Source organism: Oncorhynchus keta, unplaced genomic scaffold, assembly GCF_023373465.1.
Source record: "Oncorhynchus keta strain PuntledgeMale-10-30-2019 unplaced genomic scaffold, Oket_V2 Un_contig_26489_pilon_pilon, whole genome shotgun sequence".
NCBI lineage: Eukaryota > Metazoa > Chordata > Actinopteri > Salmoniformes > Salmonidae > Oncorhynchus > Oncorhynchus keta.
The window spans coordinates 1-19,051 of record NW_026284995.1 but is presented as its reverse complement, the minus strand read 5'-3'; the positions used below and the strand labels follow the sequence as shown (position 1 = coordinate 19,051).

General features: G+C 50.8%; 2 protein-coding genes and 1 long non-coding RNA gene across 52 annotated transcripts; 2 read left to right on the top strand and 1 right to left on the bottom strand.

Annotated features, from left to right (window-relative positions):
- Nucleotides 1-6: 6 nt before the first annotated feature.
- On the top strand, nt 7-11,756 carry LOC127922633 (coiled-coil domain-containing protein R3HCC1L-like; the record flags this gene model as incomplete). The annotated part of the gene is given in 7 exon segments (XM_052506500.1): nt 7-27; nt 813-1,006; nt 1,537-1,570; nt 1,573-1,609; nt 1,958-2,053; nt 3,680-3,820; nt 11,654-11,756. Coding segments are annotated over 7 exon segments (579 nt in total), but the record flags the coding sequence as incomplete, so codon positions are not given.
- LOC127922632 (uncharacterized) lies at nt 11,723-16,162 on the bottom strand. 50 transcript variants are annotated; one of them, XM_052506478.1, is made up of 18 exons: nt 16,050-16,162; nt 15,942-15,997; nt 15,628-15,729; nt 15,521-15,571; nt 15,093-15,296; nt 14,668-14,718; nt 14,306-14,560; nt 14,051-14,254; nt 13,949-13,999; nt 13,786-13,892; nt 13,621-13,676; nt 13,312-13,413; nt 13,149-13,255; nt 12,889-13,046; nt 12,549-12,701; nt 12,330-12,492; nt 12,024-12,176; nt 11,723-11,761 (listed from the first exon to the last, which is right to left on the bottom strand). In XM_052506478.1, the coding sequence occupies exons 1-11, from the start codon at nt 16,120-16,122 to the stop codon at nt 13,667-13,669; spliced, it is 1,164 nt and encodes a 387-aa protein (XP_052362438.1). In that variant the 5' UTR covers nt 16,123-16,162; the 3' UTR covers nt 11,723-11,761; nt 12,024-12,176; nt 12,330-12,492; nt 12,549-12,701; nt 12,889-13,046; nt 13,149-13,255; nt 13,312-13,413; nt 13,621-13,666. The 50 variants fall into 50 exon arrangements, with proteins under 50 accessions (XP_052362438.1, XP_052362452.1, XP_052362439.1 ...); XM_052506492.1 differs by lacking the exons at nt 13,312-13,413; nt 13,949-13,999 and adding an exon at nt 13,893-13,948 and having other exon boundaries at nt 13,519-13,676; nt 13,730-13,841; nt 14,000-14,254; XM_052506479.1 differs by lacking the exon at nt 13,949-13,999 and having other exon boundaries at nt 13,312-13,464; nt 13,570-13,676; nt 13,842-13,892; nt 14,000-14,254.
- LOC118383529 (uncharacterized) lies at nt 16,074-17,756 on the top strand. The gene is made up of 2 exons (XR_008111799.1): nt 16,074-16,676; nt 16,713-17,756. It is a non-coding gene; the product is annotated as an uncharacterized LOC118383529 (long non-coding RNA).
- Nucleotides 17,757-19,051: the final 1,295 nt, after the last annotated feature.

Sequence of the window (19,051 nt, the reverse complement as noted above, 5' to 3'; positions counted from 1 at the left end):
TGTTTGGAACCCCATGTGCTAGAGGAGGTGAGTCTGTCTACCTGTGTCTGTCCCTATCTGTCAGGAGGTGAGTCTGTCTACCTGTGTCTGTCCCTGTCTATCAGGAGGTGAGTCTGTCTACCTGTGTCTGTCCCTGTCTATCAGGAGGTGAGTCTGTCTACCTGTGTCTCTCCCTGTCTGTCAGGAGGTGAGTCTGTCTACCTGTGTCTGTCCTTGTCGGTCAGGAGGTGAGTCTGTCTACCTGTGTCTGTCCCTGTCTGTCAGGAGGTGAGTCTGTCTACCTGTGTCTGTCCCTGTCTGTCAGGAGGTGAGTCTGTCTACCTGTGTCTGTCCCTGTCTGTCAGGAGGTGAGTCTTTCTACCTGTGTCTGTCCCTGTCTGTCAGGAGGTGAGTCTCTGTCCCTGTCCCCCAGATTACTGCTGTAACACTCAGTGTATGTCTGCTACATGTTTGCTACTTATTAGTGGTACTATCGCTGCAATGCTGTTATTTACACATCTACTGTTCTGTCTATAGTTGGAAATCGTTAGGAGACTAGTAAGCAAAATTACTCTCTCACCCTCTCTCTCTCTCTCTCTCTCTCACCTTCTCTCTCTCTCACCTTCTCTCTCCCTCACCCTTTCTCTCGCTCACCCTCTCTCTCGCTCACCCTCTCTCTCGCTCACCCTCTCTCTTGCTCACCCTCTCTCTCGCTCACCCTCTCTCTCTCACCCTCTCTCTCTCTCTCTCTCTCTCTCTCTCTCACCTCTCTGCCCCTCTCTCTCTCACCTCTCTCTCTCTCTCTCTCACCTCTCCGCCCCCCTCTCTCTCAGCTGGCCATAAAGCAGGGCAGGAAGAAGCGGCCGGTGCAGGATGCCAGGTTTGACTACTACAGCTTGGATCAGGACAGAGAGGGGGATGATGACACTGAGCTCACGGAGGATGAGCTGTCTAACATCATAGAAATCTACGACTTCCCCACAGAGTTTAAGACTGAAGACCTGGTCAAATCCTTCCAGGCCTACCAGTACGTACCAGCCTTTACTGTCTTTTTACGAGTCCTGAGGTTCAGTCACACCTAGTCCTATCAATACACAGCAAAGATCCGTGAGGGGCAGCCGACGCTCCACCTGCAGTATTTGGTGGCTCCGCCTACAGTATGTGTTGAAGCTCCGCCTACAGTATGTGGCGGCTCCGCCTACAGTGTGGTGAGAAAGCTCCGCCTACAGTATGTGGCGAAGCTCCGCCTACAGTATGTGGCGAAGCTCCGCCTACAGTATGTGGCGAAGCTCCGCCTACAGTATGTGGCGAAGCTCCGCCTACAGTATGTGGCGAAGCTCCGCCTACAGTATGTGGCGAAGCTCCGCCTACAGTATGTGGCGAAGCTCCGCCTACAGTATGTGGCGAAGCTCCGCCTACAGTATGTGGCGAAGCTCCGCCTACAGTATGTGGTGGTGATGAGATGCTGAAGGTGTGTGTGTGTGTGTGTGTGTGTGTGTGTGTGTGTGTGTGTGTGTGTGTGTGTGTGTGTGTGTGTGTGTGTGTGTGTGTGTGTAGGCAGAGAGGCTTTGACATCCAGTTTGTGGACGATACACACACGCCCTGGCTCTCTTCAACAGCCCCATAGCAGGTGAGTCACACAGCTTTTATAAAGGAAAGGAAAAGCAATAGACTCTGGCAGCTCTGTCCGACACTGTCAGTTATTCACACACCTCATCACAGGTGAGCTACACCTGACCACAGGTGACGGATACAGCTGAACATGTTTCATACCTTGTCGAAAACACCGCGTGTCTCTCTTCTGTCAAACTTTACTGAAGATGTTTGGATGATCAAATGAAGTCGTGGTCAACATGTTTTAATAGAAGAGCTGACTTAGCTGTCTTCTCAGTCAACACTCAAGTCAACATCTGAGGTAAACATTTAGCAACTGAACTCTCTCTGTCTGTGCACGTGGGTTATTGTGTGTGTGTGTCAGCTCGGGAGGCTCTGAGGACCAAACACCCGCTGTTGAAGGTCAGGTCTCTGGCTAAAGCCTCCGTCACCACCAGGGCCAAGGCTCGCAGCTGCTCAGGTACTTACTGACTGTCCTCTCTTTCATTCATCTGTCCATCCTTTATCCTCCATTATCTGACTGAGTATTTCTGGAACTCCTTCATCTTTGACCTTGTCTGTCTGTCTGTCTGTCTGTCTGTCTGTCTGTCTGTCTGTCTGTCTGTCATATCTCATCTCCTGTATTCTCTCTCATATATCTCCTGTATTCTCTCTCATATATCTCCTGTATTCTCTCTCATATATCTCCTGTATTCTCTCTCATATATCTCCTGTATTCTCTCTCATATATCTCCTGTATTCTCTCTCATATATCTCCTGTATTCTCTCTGATATATCTCCTGTATTCTCTCTCATATATCTCCTGTATTCTGCTCATCTGTCTGTATTCTCGTCATATATCTCTGTATTCTCTCATATATCTCCTGTATTCTCTCTCATATATCTCCTGGATTCTCTCTTATATATCTCCTGTATTCTCTCTCATATATCTTGTATTCTCTCTCCTCTGTCTGTCTGTCTTCTATATCTCTTTCTCATCTGTATTCTCTCTCTCATATCTCCTGTATTCTCTCTCTCATGTCTCCTGTATTCTCTCACTCATATCTCCTGTATTCTCTCACTCATATCTCCTGTATTCTCTCTCATATATCTCCTGTATTCTCTCTCATATATCTCCTGTATTCTCTCTCATATATCTCCTGTATTCTCTCTCATATATCTCCTGTATTCTCGCTCATATATCTCCTGTATTCTCTCTCTCATATCTCCTGTATTCTCTCTCATGTCTCCTGTATTCTCTCTCTCATATCTCCTGTATTCTCTCACTCATATCTCCTGTATTCTCTCACTCTGTATTCTCTCACTCATATATCTCCTGTATTCTCTCACTCATATATCTCCTGTATTCTCTCACTCATATATCTCCTGTATTCTCTCTCATATATCTCCTGTATTCTCTCTCATATATCTCCTGTATTCTCTCTCATATATCTCCTGTATTCTCTCTCATATATCTCCTGTATTCTCTCTCATATATCTCCTGTATTCTCGCTCATATATCTCCTGTATTCTCGCTCATATATCTCCTGTATTCTCTCTCATATATCTCCTGTATTCTCTCTCTCATGTCTCCTGTATTCTCTCTCTCATGTCTCCTGTATTCTCTCACTCATGTCTCCTGTATTCTCTCTCATATATCTCCTGTATTCTCTCTCATATATCTCCTGTATTCTCTCTCATATATCTCCTGTATTCTCGCTCATATATCTCCTGTATTCTCGCTCATATATCTCCTGTATTCTCTCACTCATATCTCCTGTATTCTCTCACTCATATCTCCTGTATTCTCTCTCATGTCTCCTGTATTCTCTCACTCATGTCTCCTGTATTCTCTCACTCATGTCTCCTGTATTCTCTCTCATATATCTCCTGTATTCTCTCTCATATATCTCCTGTATTCTCCCTCTCATATCTCCTGTATTCTCTTCATTTATTCTTCCCTGCTTCTCCTTTTCTTGTAACTTGTTGTGTATTCTTTGTCCTTCTTCCTTGCTTTTTAAAAACTTTATTTTACTTTCTTTGCCCCTCCCCCCCCCCCTTTCTCTTCCTCTTTCATTCCCTCAACACTGTCCCTCCTCTCCTCCAGACTACCTGCTCCCTACTAAGGAGCGTCCCCAGACCAGTGCAGTGTTGGCCCGCAGGCTGGTGATGGGGGCGCTGGGCGTCAAGAGTCCCCAGAGCAAAGAGCACCGTGAAGCAGAGAGAAAGAAACTGCAAGATGCCAGAGGTACGTGATTTCAAGGGGCAATCTGTAATTCAAGTAATAATAACAACAGAGGTGACCCCGCCACTTGTTTTGGTAAACGGCTGAGGGATGTAACCCCTCTCCAATTCACAGACCGCTATGTGTGCAAGGACTGACCATCCATCACATCAGACTAATCGTTTTAACCATATTTTGAAGCTATACGGTGCATTCAGAAAGTATTCAGATCCCTTGACTTTTTCAACATTTTGTTACGTTTCAGCCTGATTCTAAAATGTGTGTATATATATATATATATATATATAAAAACAAAAAATCATCAATTTGTTCAATTTGCAAAAATGTCTAAACCTTTTTTTTCCCACACCATTATGGGATGTTGTTTTCTAGATCTGTTATACAAGCTGTACACTCACCACATTGTAGCAAAGTTTAATGCAAACTTAATGCAAACTTTAAAATTACATTATTCGAACAGGAACATACACATTTTTGAATAAAAACATTGTTAAATGTTTTATTTCTAATCTTACTGCCCCCACTACAACAGCAACATATTTAAATACATGTCATGTTGTCCTTGAAACATTTCATTCAAATATTGTAGAATTCCATTCATTCCTATGGAGGACTGATCCCTCTGGGGGGTGCCAACATGGCCGACCGGTGGCTTCAAAGCAAGTAATTAGCCAATACGTAGCGTCAGCAATCCAGGGTTTATCCACATCATTAGTATGCCAGTTGAAGTAAGCTGTCGTAGAGTGTTGCTACCACTAGGGGGTGGTGTTCTGTCAGTGATGTCTTTCCAGGACCATGAACCCGAAGAAGAGTCTCAGCCTCAGAGAGACTGAGGACAATGCGCTCATCTAGTGTTCTATAAACACACACACACACTGCACGTCCTGGAAATGGCTTCCAGTCATGTTGTTTTAAGTGTAGCCTTGCTTCCAAAGACCAGCTATTGGGGGGAATGTAGTGTCCTGACGAGATACAAATATAGAACAGATTGTCAGGAAGAACGGACAACTAGATGCTTTCTGGTGGTGACCACTTCTTTCACTGAGAGAGAGAGGAGACGTGTGTGTGTGTGTGTGTGTGTGTGTGTGTGTGTGTGTGTGTGTGTGTGTGTGTGTGTGTGTGTGTGTGTGTGTGTGTGTGTGTGTGTGTGTGTGTGTGTGTGTGTGTGTGTGTGTGTGTGTGTGTGAGAGAGTCCTGAGAGGTTTGGTTTCTGGTTAGACAGCTGACACACACACTCCTGTCTCTCTGGCTAAGAGTTTCCTTGAGTTGTTCTCCTCCGCCCTGTGTTGCCGGGCAGAACCTCTACTCTATAATTTCCCTGTTGTTTATTTCTCCTCCCAGGGGATTTATAAGTGGATATATTCAGCTAGAAGGACCAGTCCACTCTGGTGCAGTTGGCACCTACTACCAAAGGCACTTAAATATGTTGTCTTGTCCATTCACCCTCTGAATGACACACATACACAATCCATGTCTCAAGGCCTAAAATTCCTTCTTTAATCTGTCTCCTTCCCTTCATCTACACTGGTTGAAGTGGATTTAATAAGTGACATCAGTAAAGGAGTACAGGTTTCACCTGGGAGGGAGGGGAGGAGGGAGGGGAGGGAGGGAGGGAGGGGAGGAGGGAGGGAGGGACGGAGGGGAGGGAGGGAGAGGGAGGGACGGATGGAGGGGAGGGAGGGGGGAGGTACGGAGGGGAGGGAGGAGAGGGGAGGTATGGAGGGGAGGGAGGGAGGGGACGGAGGGGAGGGAGGGAGGACGGAGGGGAGGGAGGAGGGAGGGAGGGGAGGTACGGAGGGGAGGCGAGGACTGATGGGGAGGGGGGGAGGTACGGAGGGGAGGCGAGGACTGAGGGGAGGGAGGGGAGGTACGGAGGAGAGCGAGGGACGGGAGGGAGGGAGGGAGGCGAGGGGAGGGGAGGGACGGAGGGGAAGCGAGTGACTGAGGAAGGGAGGGGCGGGAGGTACGGAGGGGAGGCGAGGACGGAGGGGAGGGAGGGACGGAGGGGAGGCGAGGACGGAGGGGAGGGAGGGACGGAGGAGCGAGGGACGGAGGGGAGGGGACGGAGGGGAGGGAGGACAGAGGGGAGGCGAGGGACGGAGGGAGGCGAGGGACGGAGGGGAGGGAGGGAGGGAGGGGGAGGGAGATGACTGCTTATGGAACTGCCTTTGTTTTCTGGCTGGATAACTGTTGTGCTCTACTGTTCTCAGGTGAACTTACAGGATGTTATGTGATCATAGACATTATGTGTCTCAGTGAAGCTCTGTTTAGATTGTTCTAGACAACGAGCGCTCCCTCCTCCTGGTGCCCAGTGAGCACAAGACATTGAAAAGACGTCTTTTCAACCAGAGAAGACATATTTTCATCCAAATATTATTATAAGGTGGGATGTGCTTTTATACAGTAACATCCTGTAGTCATATACACTCTTCTATGGTTCATACAGTAGACTTAATCATATACACATGATTCATACAGTAGACTTAATCATATACACATGATTCATACAGTAGACTTAATCATATACACTCTTCTATGGTTCATACAGTAGACTTAATCATATACACATGATTCATACAGTAGACTTAATCATATACACTCTTCTATGGTTCATACAGTAGACTTAATCATATACACATGATTCATACAGTAGACTTAATCATATACACATGATTCATACAGTAGACTTAATCATATACACATGATTCATACAGTAAACTTAATCATATACACACTTCTGTGATTCATACAGTAGACTTAATCATATACACATGATTCATACAGTAGACTTAATCATATACACATGATTCATACAGTAAACTTAATCATATACACTCTTCTGTGATTCATACAGTAGACTTAATCATATACACTCTTCTATGGTTCATACAGTAGACTTAATCATATACACATGATTCATACAGTAGACTTAATCATATACACTCTTCTATGGTTCATACAGTAGACTTAATCATATACACTCTTCTGTGATTCATACAGTAGACTTAATCATATACACATGATTCATACAGTAGAACTTAATCATATACACATGATTCATACAGTAGACTTAATCATATACACATGATTCATACAGTAGACTTAATCATATACACATGATTCATACAGTAGACTTAATCATATACACATGATTCATACAGTAAACTTAATCATATACACTCTTCTGTGATTCATACAGTAGACTTAATCATATACACTCTTCTGTGATTCATACAGTAGACTTAATCATATACACATGATTCATACAGTAGACTTAATCATATACACTTGATTCATACAGTAGACTTAATCATATACACATGATTCATACAGTAGACTTAATCATATACACATGATTCATACAGTAAACTTAATCATATACACTCTTCTGTGATTCATACAGTAGACTTAATCATATACACATGATTCATACAGTAGACTTAATCATATACACATGATTCATACAGTAGACTTAATCATATACACATGATTCATACAGTAGACTTAATCATATACACATGATTCATACAGTAGACTTAATCATATACACACTTCTGTGATTCATACAGTAGACTTAATCATATACACATGATTCATACAGTAGACTTAATCATATACACATGATTCATACAGTAGACTTAATCATATACACATGATTCATACAGTAAACTTAATCATATACACATGATTCATACAGTAGACTTAATCATATAAGTTCTATATTCTATGTGTACATCAGTGTGGTTATTAGATTCATTAGGATCCCCGTTAGCGACACCAATGGAGACAACTGGTCTTACTGGGGTCCGACACATCATGAAAAATACATTACAGACCAAAAAAGACGTTAAAATTGACATTTAAAGACATGAACAGGTACTGTGTGTGTCTATCAGTGACACAGACACGTCACTACTTACACACCTGTGTTAACATGAGTTATTGTGGAGCTGTTCTCTCTGCTGACTTAAAGGTCATGGAACATTTCATCCTGTAACTGGTGCCAAATGTCAATGACAAACCAGTACCAGGCTGCAGGTAGCCTAGTGGTTAGAGACAGGTAGCCTAGTGGTTAGAGACAGGTAGCCTAGTGGTTAGAGACAGGTAGCCTAGTGGTTTAGAGACAGGTAGCCTAGTGGTTAGAGACAGGTAGCCTAGTGGTTAGAGACAGGTAGCCTAGTGGTTAGAGACAGGTAGCCTAGTGGTTAGAGACAGGTAGCCTAGTGGTTAGAGACAGGTAGCCTAGTGGTTTAGAGGGCGGCAGGTAGCCTAGTGGTTAGAGGGGGTAGCCTAGTGGTTTAGAGGCGGGTAGCCTAGTGTTTAGAGGGGCGGGGTAGCCTAGTGGTTAGAGACGGGTAGCCTAGTGGTTAGAGACAGGTAGCCTAGTGGTTAGACACAGGTAGCCTAGTGGTTAGAGGCAGGTAGCCTAGGGGTTTAGAGGCGGCAGGTAGCCTAGTGGTTAGAGACAGGTAGCCTAGTGGTTTTAGAGGGCGGCGGGTAGCCTAGTGGTTAGAGACAGGTAGCCTAGTGGTTAGAGGCAGGTAGCCTAGTGGTTAGAGGCGGGTAGCCTAGTGGTTAGAGGCAGGTAGCCTAGTGGTTAGAGGCGGGTAGCCTAGTGGTTAGAGGCGGGTAGCCTAGTGGTTAGAGGCGGGTAGCCTAGTGGTTAGAGGCAGGTGGTTAGCCTAGCCTGGTGGTTAGAGGCAGGTAGCCTAGTGGTTAGAGGCGGGTAGCCTAGTGGTTTAGAGGCGGTGGTTAGGCGGGTAGCCTAGTGGTTGGAGGCGGGTAGCCTAGTGGTTGGAGACGGGTAGCCTAGTGGTTGGAGATGGGTAGCCTAGTGGTTAGAGACGGGTAGCCTAGTGGTTGGAGGCGGGTAGCCTAGTGGTTAGGGCGGGTAGCCTAGTGGTTGGAGGCGGGTAGCCTAGTGGTTGGAGACGGGTAGCCTAGTGGTTGGAGACGGGTAGCCTAGTGGTTGGAGACGGGTAGCCTAGTGGTTGGAGGCGGGTAGCCTAGTGGTTAGAGGCGGGTAGCCTAGTGGTTGGAGGGGGTAGCCTAGTGGTTGGAGACGGGTAGCCTAGTGGTTGGAGACGGGTAGCCTAGTGGTTGGAGACGGGTAGCCTAGTGGTTGGAGACGGGTAGCCTAGTGGTTGGAGGCGGGTAGCCTAGTGGTTAGAGGCAGGTAGCCTATCGGTTAGTTTAGAGGGGCAGGTAGCCTAGTGGTTGGAGGGCGGGTAGCCTAGTGGTTGGAGGCGGGTAGCCTAGTGGTTGGAGGCGGGTAGCCTAGTGGTTGGAGGCGGGTAGCCTAGTGGTTGGAGACGGGTAGCCTAGTGGTTGGAGGCGGGTAGCCTAGTGGTTGGAGCGGGTAGCCTAGTGGTTGGAGACGGGTAGCCTAGTGGTTAGAGACGGGTAGCCTAGTGGTTGGAGGCGGGTAGCCTAGTGGTTAGAGGCGGGTAGCCTAGTGGTTTTAGAGGGGCTGGGTAGCCTAGTGGTTTAGAGGGGCGGGTAGCCTAGTGGTTAGAGGCGGGTAGCCTAGTGGTTAGGTGGTTAGAGGCGGGTAGCCTAGTGGTTGGGCGGGTAGCCTAGTGGTTAGAGGCGGGTAGCCTAGTGGTTAGAGGCGGTGGTAGCCTAGTGGTTGGTTAGGCGGGTAGCCTAGTGGTTAGAGGCGGGTAGCCTAGTGGTTAGGCGGGTAGCCTAGTGGTTAGAGGCGGGTAGCCTAGTGGTTGGAGGCGGGTAGCCTAGTGGTTGGAGGCGGGTAGCCTAGTGGTTTGAGGCGGGTAGCCTAGTGGTTAGAGACGGGTAGCCTAGTGGTTGGAGACGGGTAGCCTAGTGGTTGGAGACGGGTAGCCTAGTGGTTGGAGACGGGTAGCCTAGTGGTTGGAGGCGGGTAGCCTAGTGGTTGGAGACGGGTAGCCTAGTGGTTGGAGACGGGTAGCCTAGTGGTTGGAGACGGGTAGCCTAGTGGTTAGAGGCGGGTAGCCTAGTGGTTAGAGGCGGGTAGCCTAGTGGTTTAGAGGTGGCTGCAGGTAGCCTAGTGGTTGGAGACGGGTAGCCTAGTGGTTGGAGACGGGTAGCCTAGTGGTTAGAGGCGGGTAGCCTAGTGGTTAGAGGCGGGTAGCCTAGTGGTTGGAGGCGGGTAGCCTAGTGGTTGGAGGCGGGTAGCCTAGTGGTTGGAGAGGTAGCCTAGTGGTTAGAGGCGGGTAGCCTAGTGGTTAGAGACGGGTAGCCTAGTGGTTGGAGGCGGGTAGCCTGGTGGTTGGAGGCGGGTAGCCTAGTGGTTGGAGGCGGGTAGCCTAGTGGTTGGAGGCGGGTAGCCTAGTGGTTGGAGGCGGGTAGCCTAGTGGTTGGAGCGGGTAGCCTAGTGGTTGGAGGCGGGTAGCCTAGTGGTTGGAGGCGGGTAGCCTAGTGGTTAGAGACGGGTAGCCTAGTGGTTAGAGACGGGTAGCCTAGTGGTTGGAGGCGGGTAGCCTAGTGGTTGAGGCGGGTAGCCTAGTGGTTGGAGGCGGGTAGCCTAGTGGTTAGGCGGGTAGCCTAGTGGTTGGAGAAAGGGTAGCCTAGTGGTTAGAGGCGGGTAGCCTAGTGGTTGGAGACGGGTAGCCTAGTGGTTTAGAGGCTGGGTAGCCTAGTGGTTGGAGGCGGGTAGCCTAGTGGTTAGGAGGCGGGTAGCCTAGTGGTTTGGAGGCGGGTAGCCTAGTGGTTTTAGAGGCGGGTAGCCTAGTGGTTTGAGGCGGGTAGCCTAGTGGTTAGAGGCGGGTAGCCTAGTGGTTTGAGACGGGTAGCCTAGTGGTTAGAGACGGGTAGCCTAGTGGTTTTCAGAGGCGGGTAGCCTGAGTGGTTAGAGGCGGGTAGCCTAGTGGTTAGAGACGGGTAGCCTAGTGGTTTGAGACGGGTAGCCTAGTGGTTTGAGACGGGTAGCCTAGTGGTTGGAGACGGGTAGCCTAGTGGTTGGAGACGGGTAGCCTAGTGGTTAGAGACGGGTAGCCTAGTGGTTAGAGGCGGGTAGCCTAGTGGTTAGAGGCGGGTAGCCTAGTGGTTGAGGCGGGTAGCCTAGTGGTTGGAGACGGGTAGCCTAGTGGTTGGAGACGGGTAGCCTAGTGGTTGGAGACGGGTAGCCTAGTGGTTGGAGACGGGTAGCCTAGTGGTTGGAGACGGGTAGCCTAGTGGTTGGAGACGGGTAGCCTAGTGGTTAGAGGCAGGTAGCCTAGTGGTTAGAGGCAGGTAGCCTAGTGGTTAGAGGCAGGTAGCCTAGTGGTTTAGAGGGGCTGCAGGTAGCCTAGTAACCGAAAGGTTGCAAGATCTAATCCCCGAGCTGACAAGGTAAAAAATCTGTCATTCTGCCCCTGAACAGGCAGTTAACCCACTGTTCCCCGTTAGGCCGTCATTGAAAATAAGAATTTGTTCTTAACTGACTTGCCTATAAAGGTTATATAAACAACTAGCAAAGGAATAGAACTCCATGAGAGAGAAACATACTTTTTTGAATGCTTGTGAATCTAGATTCTTTTGTTTACCCTGACGAGTCAGTCTGACTGTTTTGTACAACTTCCTGTGTTCAGATTAGTTCTTGTTCAAGAGGTTGACAACAACAGCAAAAACATTAGCAATATGTTTCTTCATGTCCTTTCAACAGATGTGTTCTGGATAATGATAGGGTAAGAGGCAGTCCTGAGCCTTTCGGGACTTCTCTAAGTGTCTTTCACAAAACCCTGAAGAAATGAAGGATAATATATTACATGTTGCTCCTTTAAAGTGGAACTAGTCTTTGTCTTTATGATAGTATTGACAACTAGTAGTAGTATTGATTTACTTTCCTATCAACCTGTCTGTCTGTCTGTCTTTCAGAGCAGAAGCGTCTGGCAGCTAAACAGAGAGACGACGCCTGGGAAGGGAAAGCCTGACAGAGAGGAACCACTTCCTCCATCCTCCCTCCACCGTAGGGACTAGACACACCTCTGTTCCCTCTGTCCTCCATCCTCCCTCCACTGTAGGGACTAGACACACCTCTGTCCCCTCTGCCCTCCATCCCATCCTCCCTCCACTGTAGGGACTAGACACACCTCTGTCCCCTCTGCCCTCCATCCTCCCTCCACTGTAGGGACTAGACACACCTCTGTCCCCTCTGCCCTCCATCCTCCCTCCACTGTAGGGACTAGACACACCTCTGTCCCCTCTGCCCTCCATCCTCCCCCTCCACTGTAGGGACTAGACACACCTCTGTCCCCTCTGCCCTCCATCCTCCCTCCACTGTAGGGACTAGACACACCTCTGTCCCCTCTGCCCTCCATCCTCCCTCCACTGTAGGGACTAGACACACCTCTGTTCCCTCTGCCCTCCATCCTCCCTCCACTGTAGGGACTAGACACACCTCTGTCCCCTCTGCCCTCCATCCTCCCTCCACTGTAGGGACTAGACACACCTCTGTCCCCTCTGCCCTCCATCCTCCCTCCACTGTAGGGACTAGACACACCTCTGTCCCCTCTGCCCTCCATCCTCCCTCCACTGTAGGGACTAGACACACCTCTGTCCCCTCTGCCCTCCATCCTCCCTCCACCGTAGGGACTAGACACACCTCTGTCCCCTCTGCCCTCCATCCCATCCTCCCTCCACTGTAGGGACTAGACACACCTCTGTCCCCTCTGCCCTCCATCCCATCCTCCCTCCACTGTAGGGACTAGACACACCTCTGTCCCCTCTGCCCTCCATCCCATCCTCCCTCCACCGTAGGGACTAGACACACCTCTGTCCCCTCTGCCCTCCATCCTCCCTCCACTGTAGGGACTAGACACACCTCTGTTCCCTCTGCCCTCCATCCTCCCTCCACTGTAGGGACTAGACACACCTCTGTCCCCTCTGCCCTCCATCCTCCCTCCACTGTAGGGACTAGACACACCTCTGTCCCCTCTGCCCTCCATCCTCCCTCCACTGTAGGGACTAGACACACCTCTGTCCCCTCTGCCCTCCATCCTCCCTCCACTGTAGGGACTAGACACACCTCTGTCCCCTCTGCCCTCCATCCTCCCTCCACTGTCTGTCCCTCTGCCTCCATCCTCCCTCCCCACTGTAGGGACTAGACACACCTCTGTTCCCTCTGCCCTCCATCCTCCCTCCACTGTAGGGACTAGACACACCTCTGTCCCCTCTGCCCTCCATCCTCCCTCCACTGTAGGGACTAGACACACCTCTGTCCCCTCTGCCCTCCATCCCATCCTCCCTCCACTGTAGGGACTAGACACACCTCTGTCCCCTCTGCCCTCCATCCTCCCTCCACTGTAGGGACTAGACACACCTCTGTCCCCTCTGCCCTCCATCCTCCCTCCACTGTAGGGACTAGACACACCTCTGTCCCCTCTGCCCTCCATCCCATCCTCCCTCCACTGTAGGGACTAGACACACCTCTGTCCCCTCTGCCCTCCATCCTCCCTCCACTGTAGGGACTAGACACACCTCTGTCCCCTCTGCCCTCCATCCCATCCTCCCTCCACTGTAGGGACTAGACACACCTCTGTCCCCTCTGCCCTCCATCCTCCCTCCACTGTAGGGACTAGACACACCTCTGTCCCCTCTGCCCTCCATCCTCCCTCCACTGTAGGGACTAGACACACCTCTGTCCCCTCTGCCCTCCATCCTCCCTCCACTGTAGGGACTAGACACACCTCTGTCCCCTCTGCCCTCCATCCTCCTCCCTCCACTGTAGGGACTAGACACACCTCTGTCCCCTCTGCCCTCCATCCTCCCTCCACTGTAGGGACTAGACACACCTCTGTCCCCTCTGCCCTCCATCCTCCCTCCACTGTAGGGACTAGACACACCTCTGTCCCCTCTGCCCTCCATCCCATCCTCCCTCCACTGTAGGGACTAGACACACCTCTGTCCCCTCTGCCCTCCATCCCATCCCTCCACTGTAGGGACTAGACACACCTCTGTCCCCTCTGCCCTCCATCCCATCCTCCCTCCACTGTAGGGACTAGACACACCTCTGTCCCCTCTGCCCTCCATCCCATCCTCCCTCCACTGTAGGGACTAGACACACCTCTGTCCCCTCTGCCCTCCATCCTCCCTCCACTGTAGGGACTAGACACACCTCTGTCCCCTCTGCCCTCCATCCCATCCTCCCTCCACTGTAGGGACTAGACACACCTCTGTTCCCTCTGCCCTCCATCCTCCCTCCACTGTAGGGACTAGACACACCTCTGTCCCCTCTGCCCTCCATCCTCCCTCCACTGTAGGGACTAGACACACCTCTGTTCCCTCTGCCCTCCATCCTCCCTCCACTGTAGGGACTAGACACACCTCTGTTCCCTCTGCCCTCCATCCTCCCTCCACTGTAGGGACTAGACACACCTCTGTTCCCTCTGCCCTCCATCCTCCCTCCACTGTAGGGACTAGACACACCTCTGTTCCCTCTGCCCTCCATCCTCCCTCCACTGTAGGGACTAGACACACCTCTGTCCCCTCTGCCCTCCATCCTCCCTCCACTGTAGGGACTAGACACACCTCTGTTCCCTCTGCCCTCCATCCTCCCTCCACTGTAGGGACTAGACACACCTCTGTTCCCTCTGCCCTCCATCCTCCCTCCACTGTAGGGACTAGACACACCTCTGTCCCCTCTGCCCTCCATCCTCCCTCCACTGTAGGGACTAGACACACCTCTGTCCCCTCTGCCCTCCATCCTCCCTCCACTGTAGGGACTAGACACACCTCTGTCCCCTCTGCCCTCCATCCTCCCTCCACTGTAGGGACTAGACACACCTCTGTCCCCTCTGCCCTCCATCCCATCCTCCCTCCACTGTAGGGACTAGACACACCTCTGTCCCCTCTGCCCTCCATCCTCCCTCCACTGTAGGGACTAGACACACCTCTGTCCCCTCTGCCCTCCATCCTCCCTCCACTGTAGGGACTAGACACACCTCTGTCCCCTCTGCCCTCCATCCCATCCCCCTCCACTGTAGGGACTAGACACACCTCTGTCCCCTCTGCCCTCCATCCTCCCTCCACTGTAGGGACTAGACACACCTCTGTCCCCTCTGCCCTCCATCCTCCCTCCACTGTAGGGACTAGACACACCTCTGTTCCCTCTGCCCCATCCTCCCTCCATCCTCCCTCCACTGTAGGGACTAGACACACCTCTGTCCCTCTGCCCTCCATCCTCCCTCCACTGTAGGGACTAGACACACCTCTGTCCCCTCTGCCCTCCATCCTCCCTCCACTGTAGGGACTAGACACACCTCTGTCCCCTCTGCCCTCCATCCCATCCTCCCTCCACTGTAGGGACTAGACACACCTCTGTCCCCTCTGCCCTCCATCCTCCCTCCACTGTAGGGACTAGACACACCTCTGTCCCCTCTGCCCTCCATCCTCCCTCCACTGTAGGGACTAGACACACCTCTGTCCCCTCTGCCCTCCATCCTCCCTCCACTGTAGGGACTAGACACACCTCTGTCCCCTCTGCCCTCCATCCTCCCTCCACTGTAGGGACTAGACACACCTCTGTCCCCTCTGCCCTCCATCCCATCCTCCCTCCACTGTAGGGACTAGACACACCTCTGTCCCCTCTGCCCTCCATCCCATCCTCCCTCCACTGTAGGGACTAGACACACCTCTGTCCCCTCTGCCCTCCATCCCATCCTCCCTCCACTGTAGGGACTAGACACACCTCTGTCCCCTCTGCCCTCCATCCCATCCTCCCTCCACTGTAGGGACTAGACACACCTCTGTCCCCTCTGCCCTCCATCCTCCCTCCACTGTAGGGACTAGACACACCTCTGTCCCCTCTGCCCTCCATCCCATCCTCCCTCCACTGTAGGGACTAGACACACCTCTGTCCCCTCTGCCCTCCATCCTCCCTCCACTGTAGGGACTAGACACACCTCTGTTCCCTCTGCCCTCCATCCTCCCTCCACTGTAGGGACTAGACACACCTCTGTCCCCTCTGCCCTCCATCCTCCCCCTCCACTGTAGGGACTAGACACACCTCTGTCCCCTCCCCTGCCCTCCATCCTCCCTCCACTGTAGGGACTAGACACACCTCTGTCCCCTCTGCCCTCCATCCTCCCTCCACTGTAGGGACTAGACACACCTCTGTCCCCTCTGCCCTCCATCCTCCTCCCTCCACTGTAGGGACTAGACACACCTCTGTCCCCTCTGCCCTCCATCCCATCCTCCCTCCACTGTAGGGACTAGACACACCTCTGTCCCCTCTGCCCTCCATCCTCCCCTCCACTGTAGGGACTAGACACACCTCTGTCCCCTCTGCCCTCCATCCTCCCTCCACTGTAGGGACTAGACACACCTCTGTCCCCTCTGCCCTCCATCCCATCCTCCCTCCACTGTAGGGACTAGACACACCTCTGTCCGCTCTGCCCTCCATCCTCCCTCCACTGTAGGGACTAGACACACCTCTGTTCCCTCTGCCCTCCATCCTCCCTCCACTGTAGGGACTAGACACACCTCTGTCCCCTCTGCCCTCCATCCTCCCTCCACTGTAGGGACTAGACACGCCTCTGTCCCCCTCCCACCTACACAGGGCAGCTGTACTGAAGCCACACTGGACTGAACAGAACTGAACTCAGCCAAAGCCCAGAGTTTGTTGGCAGAAGTTTTCCTCTTGAAACCTGGTCAGCTTTAGATTAATCATCACTACTAACATTGATAACAGGGTCATATGGAGGTTAGGGGTCATATGGAGGTTAGGGGTCATATGGAGGTTAGGGGTCATATGGAGGTTAGGGGTCATATGGAGGTTAGGGGTCATATGGAGGTTAGGGGTCATATGGAGGTTAGGGGTCATATGGAGGTTAGGGGTCATATGGAGGTTAGGGGTCATATGGAGGTTAGGGGTCATATGGAGGTTGGGGGTCATATGGAGGTTAGGGGTCATATGGAGGTTAGGGGTCATATGGAGGTTAGGGGTCATATGGGAGGCTCCCATGCATGGTAGCCAGGGTTATTATGGATGAGCGTATAGTACAGGGCTTCTGCACCCACCCTGCACTAGAACACATGCTGTGCTGATTCACCTAATTCATGAAGAATAGTTTTATTTGTTGTTTTGTTAGTGGTGGGCTGGAACAAAACCCTGCACACATACAGCACACTGATGGCCCTGTGTAAGATGTGCTGTTCTCAACAACCACCAGTGGATGCTAGTTGGAACAGTGTGACAGTTAAACAGTCAGGTGGTGTCCCCTCCAGGGTTGGGGTCATGCTAGTCGGAACAGTGTGACAGTTAAACAGTCAGGTGGTGTCCCCTCCAGGGTTGGGGTCAGCTCCATTTAGATTCCAGTCAGTTCAGAAACTGAAGCGTGTTCCAAATCCACATTATCCTCATTGAAAAGCATTGAGGAGAATTGGAATTTCGCTATACTTCCTGAATTGACAGGAATTCAAATTAAACTGACCCCGACCCTGATACCCTCATATTCTGTTTTTATTTACTTTTTATATTGTTTTATTACCAGCTGATGGGGAGGAGCTAATTATGACCTAATTTATGTTACATGTATTAATCTTATAAAAAATAATCTCAGTCAGGAAGTGTATCTTGAATCATCCTCCCCCAGTTTCTGCTCATGCTAAAGCACACTGGTTTTACTTTAGGGATAGTGTGTCAAGCGTCTGAGTATGAGAGATGATCCAGGATCAGGTCCCAACCTGTCCACACAATCCTTATTAATTGTGTTCTAAAAGGCAAAACTGATCCTAGATCAGCACTTCTACCCTGAGACGAATGAGACATTGGGGCCCAGCTATCTTAACGGCTTAATAATGATGAGCGAGGACTGACACACCAAATAACATTATGATGAAGTCTCAGTTGCTCCCTAACGTTTGTAAAAATGTTTTTGTAAAAACAATGTATTTTCTTTTCCTATTGTATTGTTCAGTGAACAGGGTTTGTCACTGTTTTTCTCTTGTTGGTTGTTTAATAAATCATTTTTAAACTCTTTGTCTGCTTCTCTTTGTCCTGCCTCTCTCTCTTTGTCCTGCCTCCTCTCTCTCTTTGTCCTGCCTCCTCTCTCTCTTTGTCCTGCCTCCCTCTCTCTCTTTGTCCTGCCTCCCTCTCTTCTTTGTCCTGCCTCTCTCCTGCTCCTCTTTTGTCCTGCACTCCCTCTCTTTTTGTCCTGCCTCCCTCTCTTTTGTCCTGCTCCCTCTCTCTCTCTTTGTCCTGCCTCCCTCTCTCTTTGTCCTATCCCACTTTCTCTTTGTCCTGCCTCCTCTCTCTCTCTTTTGTCCTGCCTCCCTCTCTCTCTTTGTCCTGCCTCCCTCTCTTTGTCTATTTCCTGCACTCCTCTCTCTCTCTTCTTTGTCCTGCCTCCTCTCTTTGTCTCTTTCTCTTTGTCCTGCCTCTCCCACTTTCTTTGTCCTGCCTCCCTCTCTCTTTGTCCTGCCCCTCCCACTCTCTCTTTGTCCTGCCTCCCTCTCTCTCTCTTTGTCCTCTCTTTGTCACTCTTTTGTCCTGTTTCCTTGCCTCTCCTCTCTTTGTCCTGCCTATCTCTTTTGTCCTGCCTATATCTCTCTCTCTTTGTCCTGCCTCCTCTTCTCTTTGTCCTGCCTCCCTCTCTCTTTGTCCTGCCTAAAGCTTTGTCTCGTTTCCCACTTTTCTTTTTCGGTCCTGCTCTCTCTTTGTCCTGCCTATCTTTGTCCTGCCTCTCTCTTTGTCCTGCCTCCCTCTATCTCTCTTTGTCCTGCCTCTCCTCTCTCTTTGTCCTGCCTCCTCTCTCTCTTTGTCCTGCCTCCCACTTTCTTTTGTCCTGCTCTCCTCTCTTTTGTCCTGCCTCCCTCTCTTCTTTTGTCCTGCCTCTCCCTCTCTATCTCTCTTTGTCCTGCCTCTCTCTCTTTCTCTTCTCTCTCTCTCTCTCTCTCTCTCTTCTCTTTGTCCTGCCTCCCTCTCTTTGTCCTGCCTCCCTCTCTTTGTCCTGCCTCCCACTTTCTCTTTGTCCTGCCTCCTCTTCTTTGTCCTGCTTTTCTGTCCTGCCTCCTCTCTCTCTTTTGTCTGCCTCCCTCTTCTTTGTCCATATATCCTCTCTCCTCTTTGTCCTGCCTCCCTCTCTTTGGTCCTGCCTCCCTTCTCCATGCCTCTCTTTGTCTATCTCTTTGTCTTGCCTCTCTCTTTGTCCTGCCTCTTCTCTCCCTTGTCCTGCCTCTCTCTCTCTCTTTGTCCTGCCTCTCTCTCTCTCTTTGTCCTGCCTCTCTCTCTCTTTGTCTATCTCTCTTGTCCTGCCTCTCTCTCTCTCTCTCTCT

Excerpts from the sequence above, each read along its gene's own strand:
- LOC127922632 (XM_052506451.1), bottom strand. The coding sequence starts at position 16,122 with ATGGAGGGCAGAGGGGACAGAGGTGTGTCTAGTCCCTACAGTGGAGGG. Across the intron at positions 14,561-14,667 it reads GGAGGGCAGAGGGGACAGAG|GTGTGTCTAGTCCCTACAGT; the intron begins GTGTGTCTAGTC and ends GAGGGGACAGAG. Across the intron at positions 13,465-13,518 it reads GGAGGGCAGAGGGGACAGAG|GTGTGTCTAGTCCCTACAGT; the intron begins GTGTGTCTAGTC and ends GAGGGGACAGAG.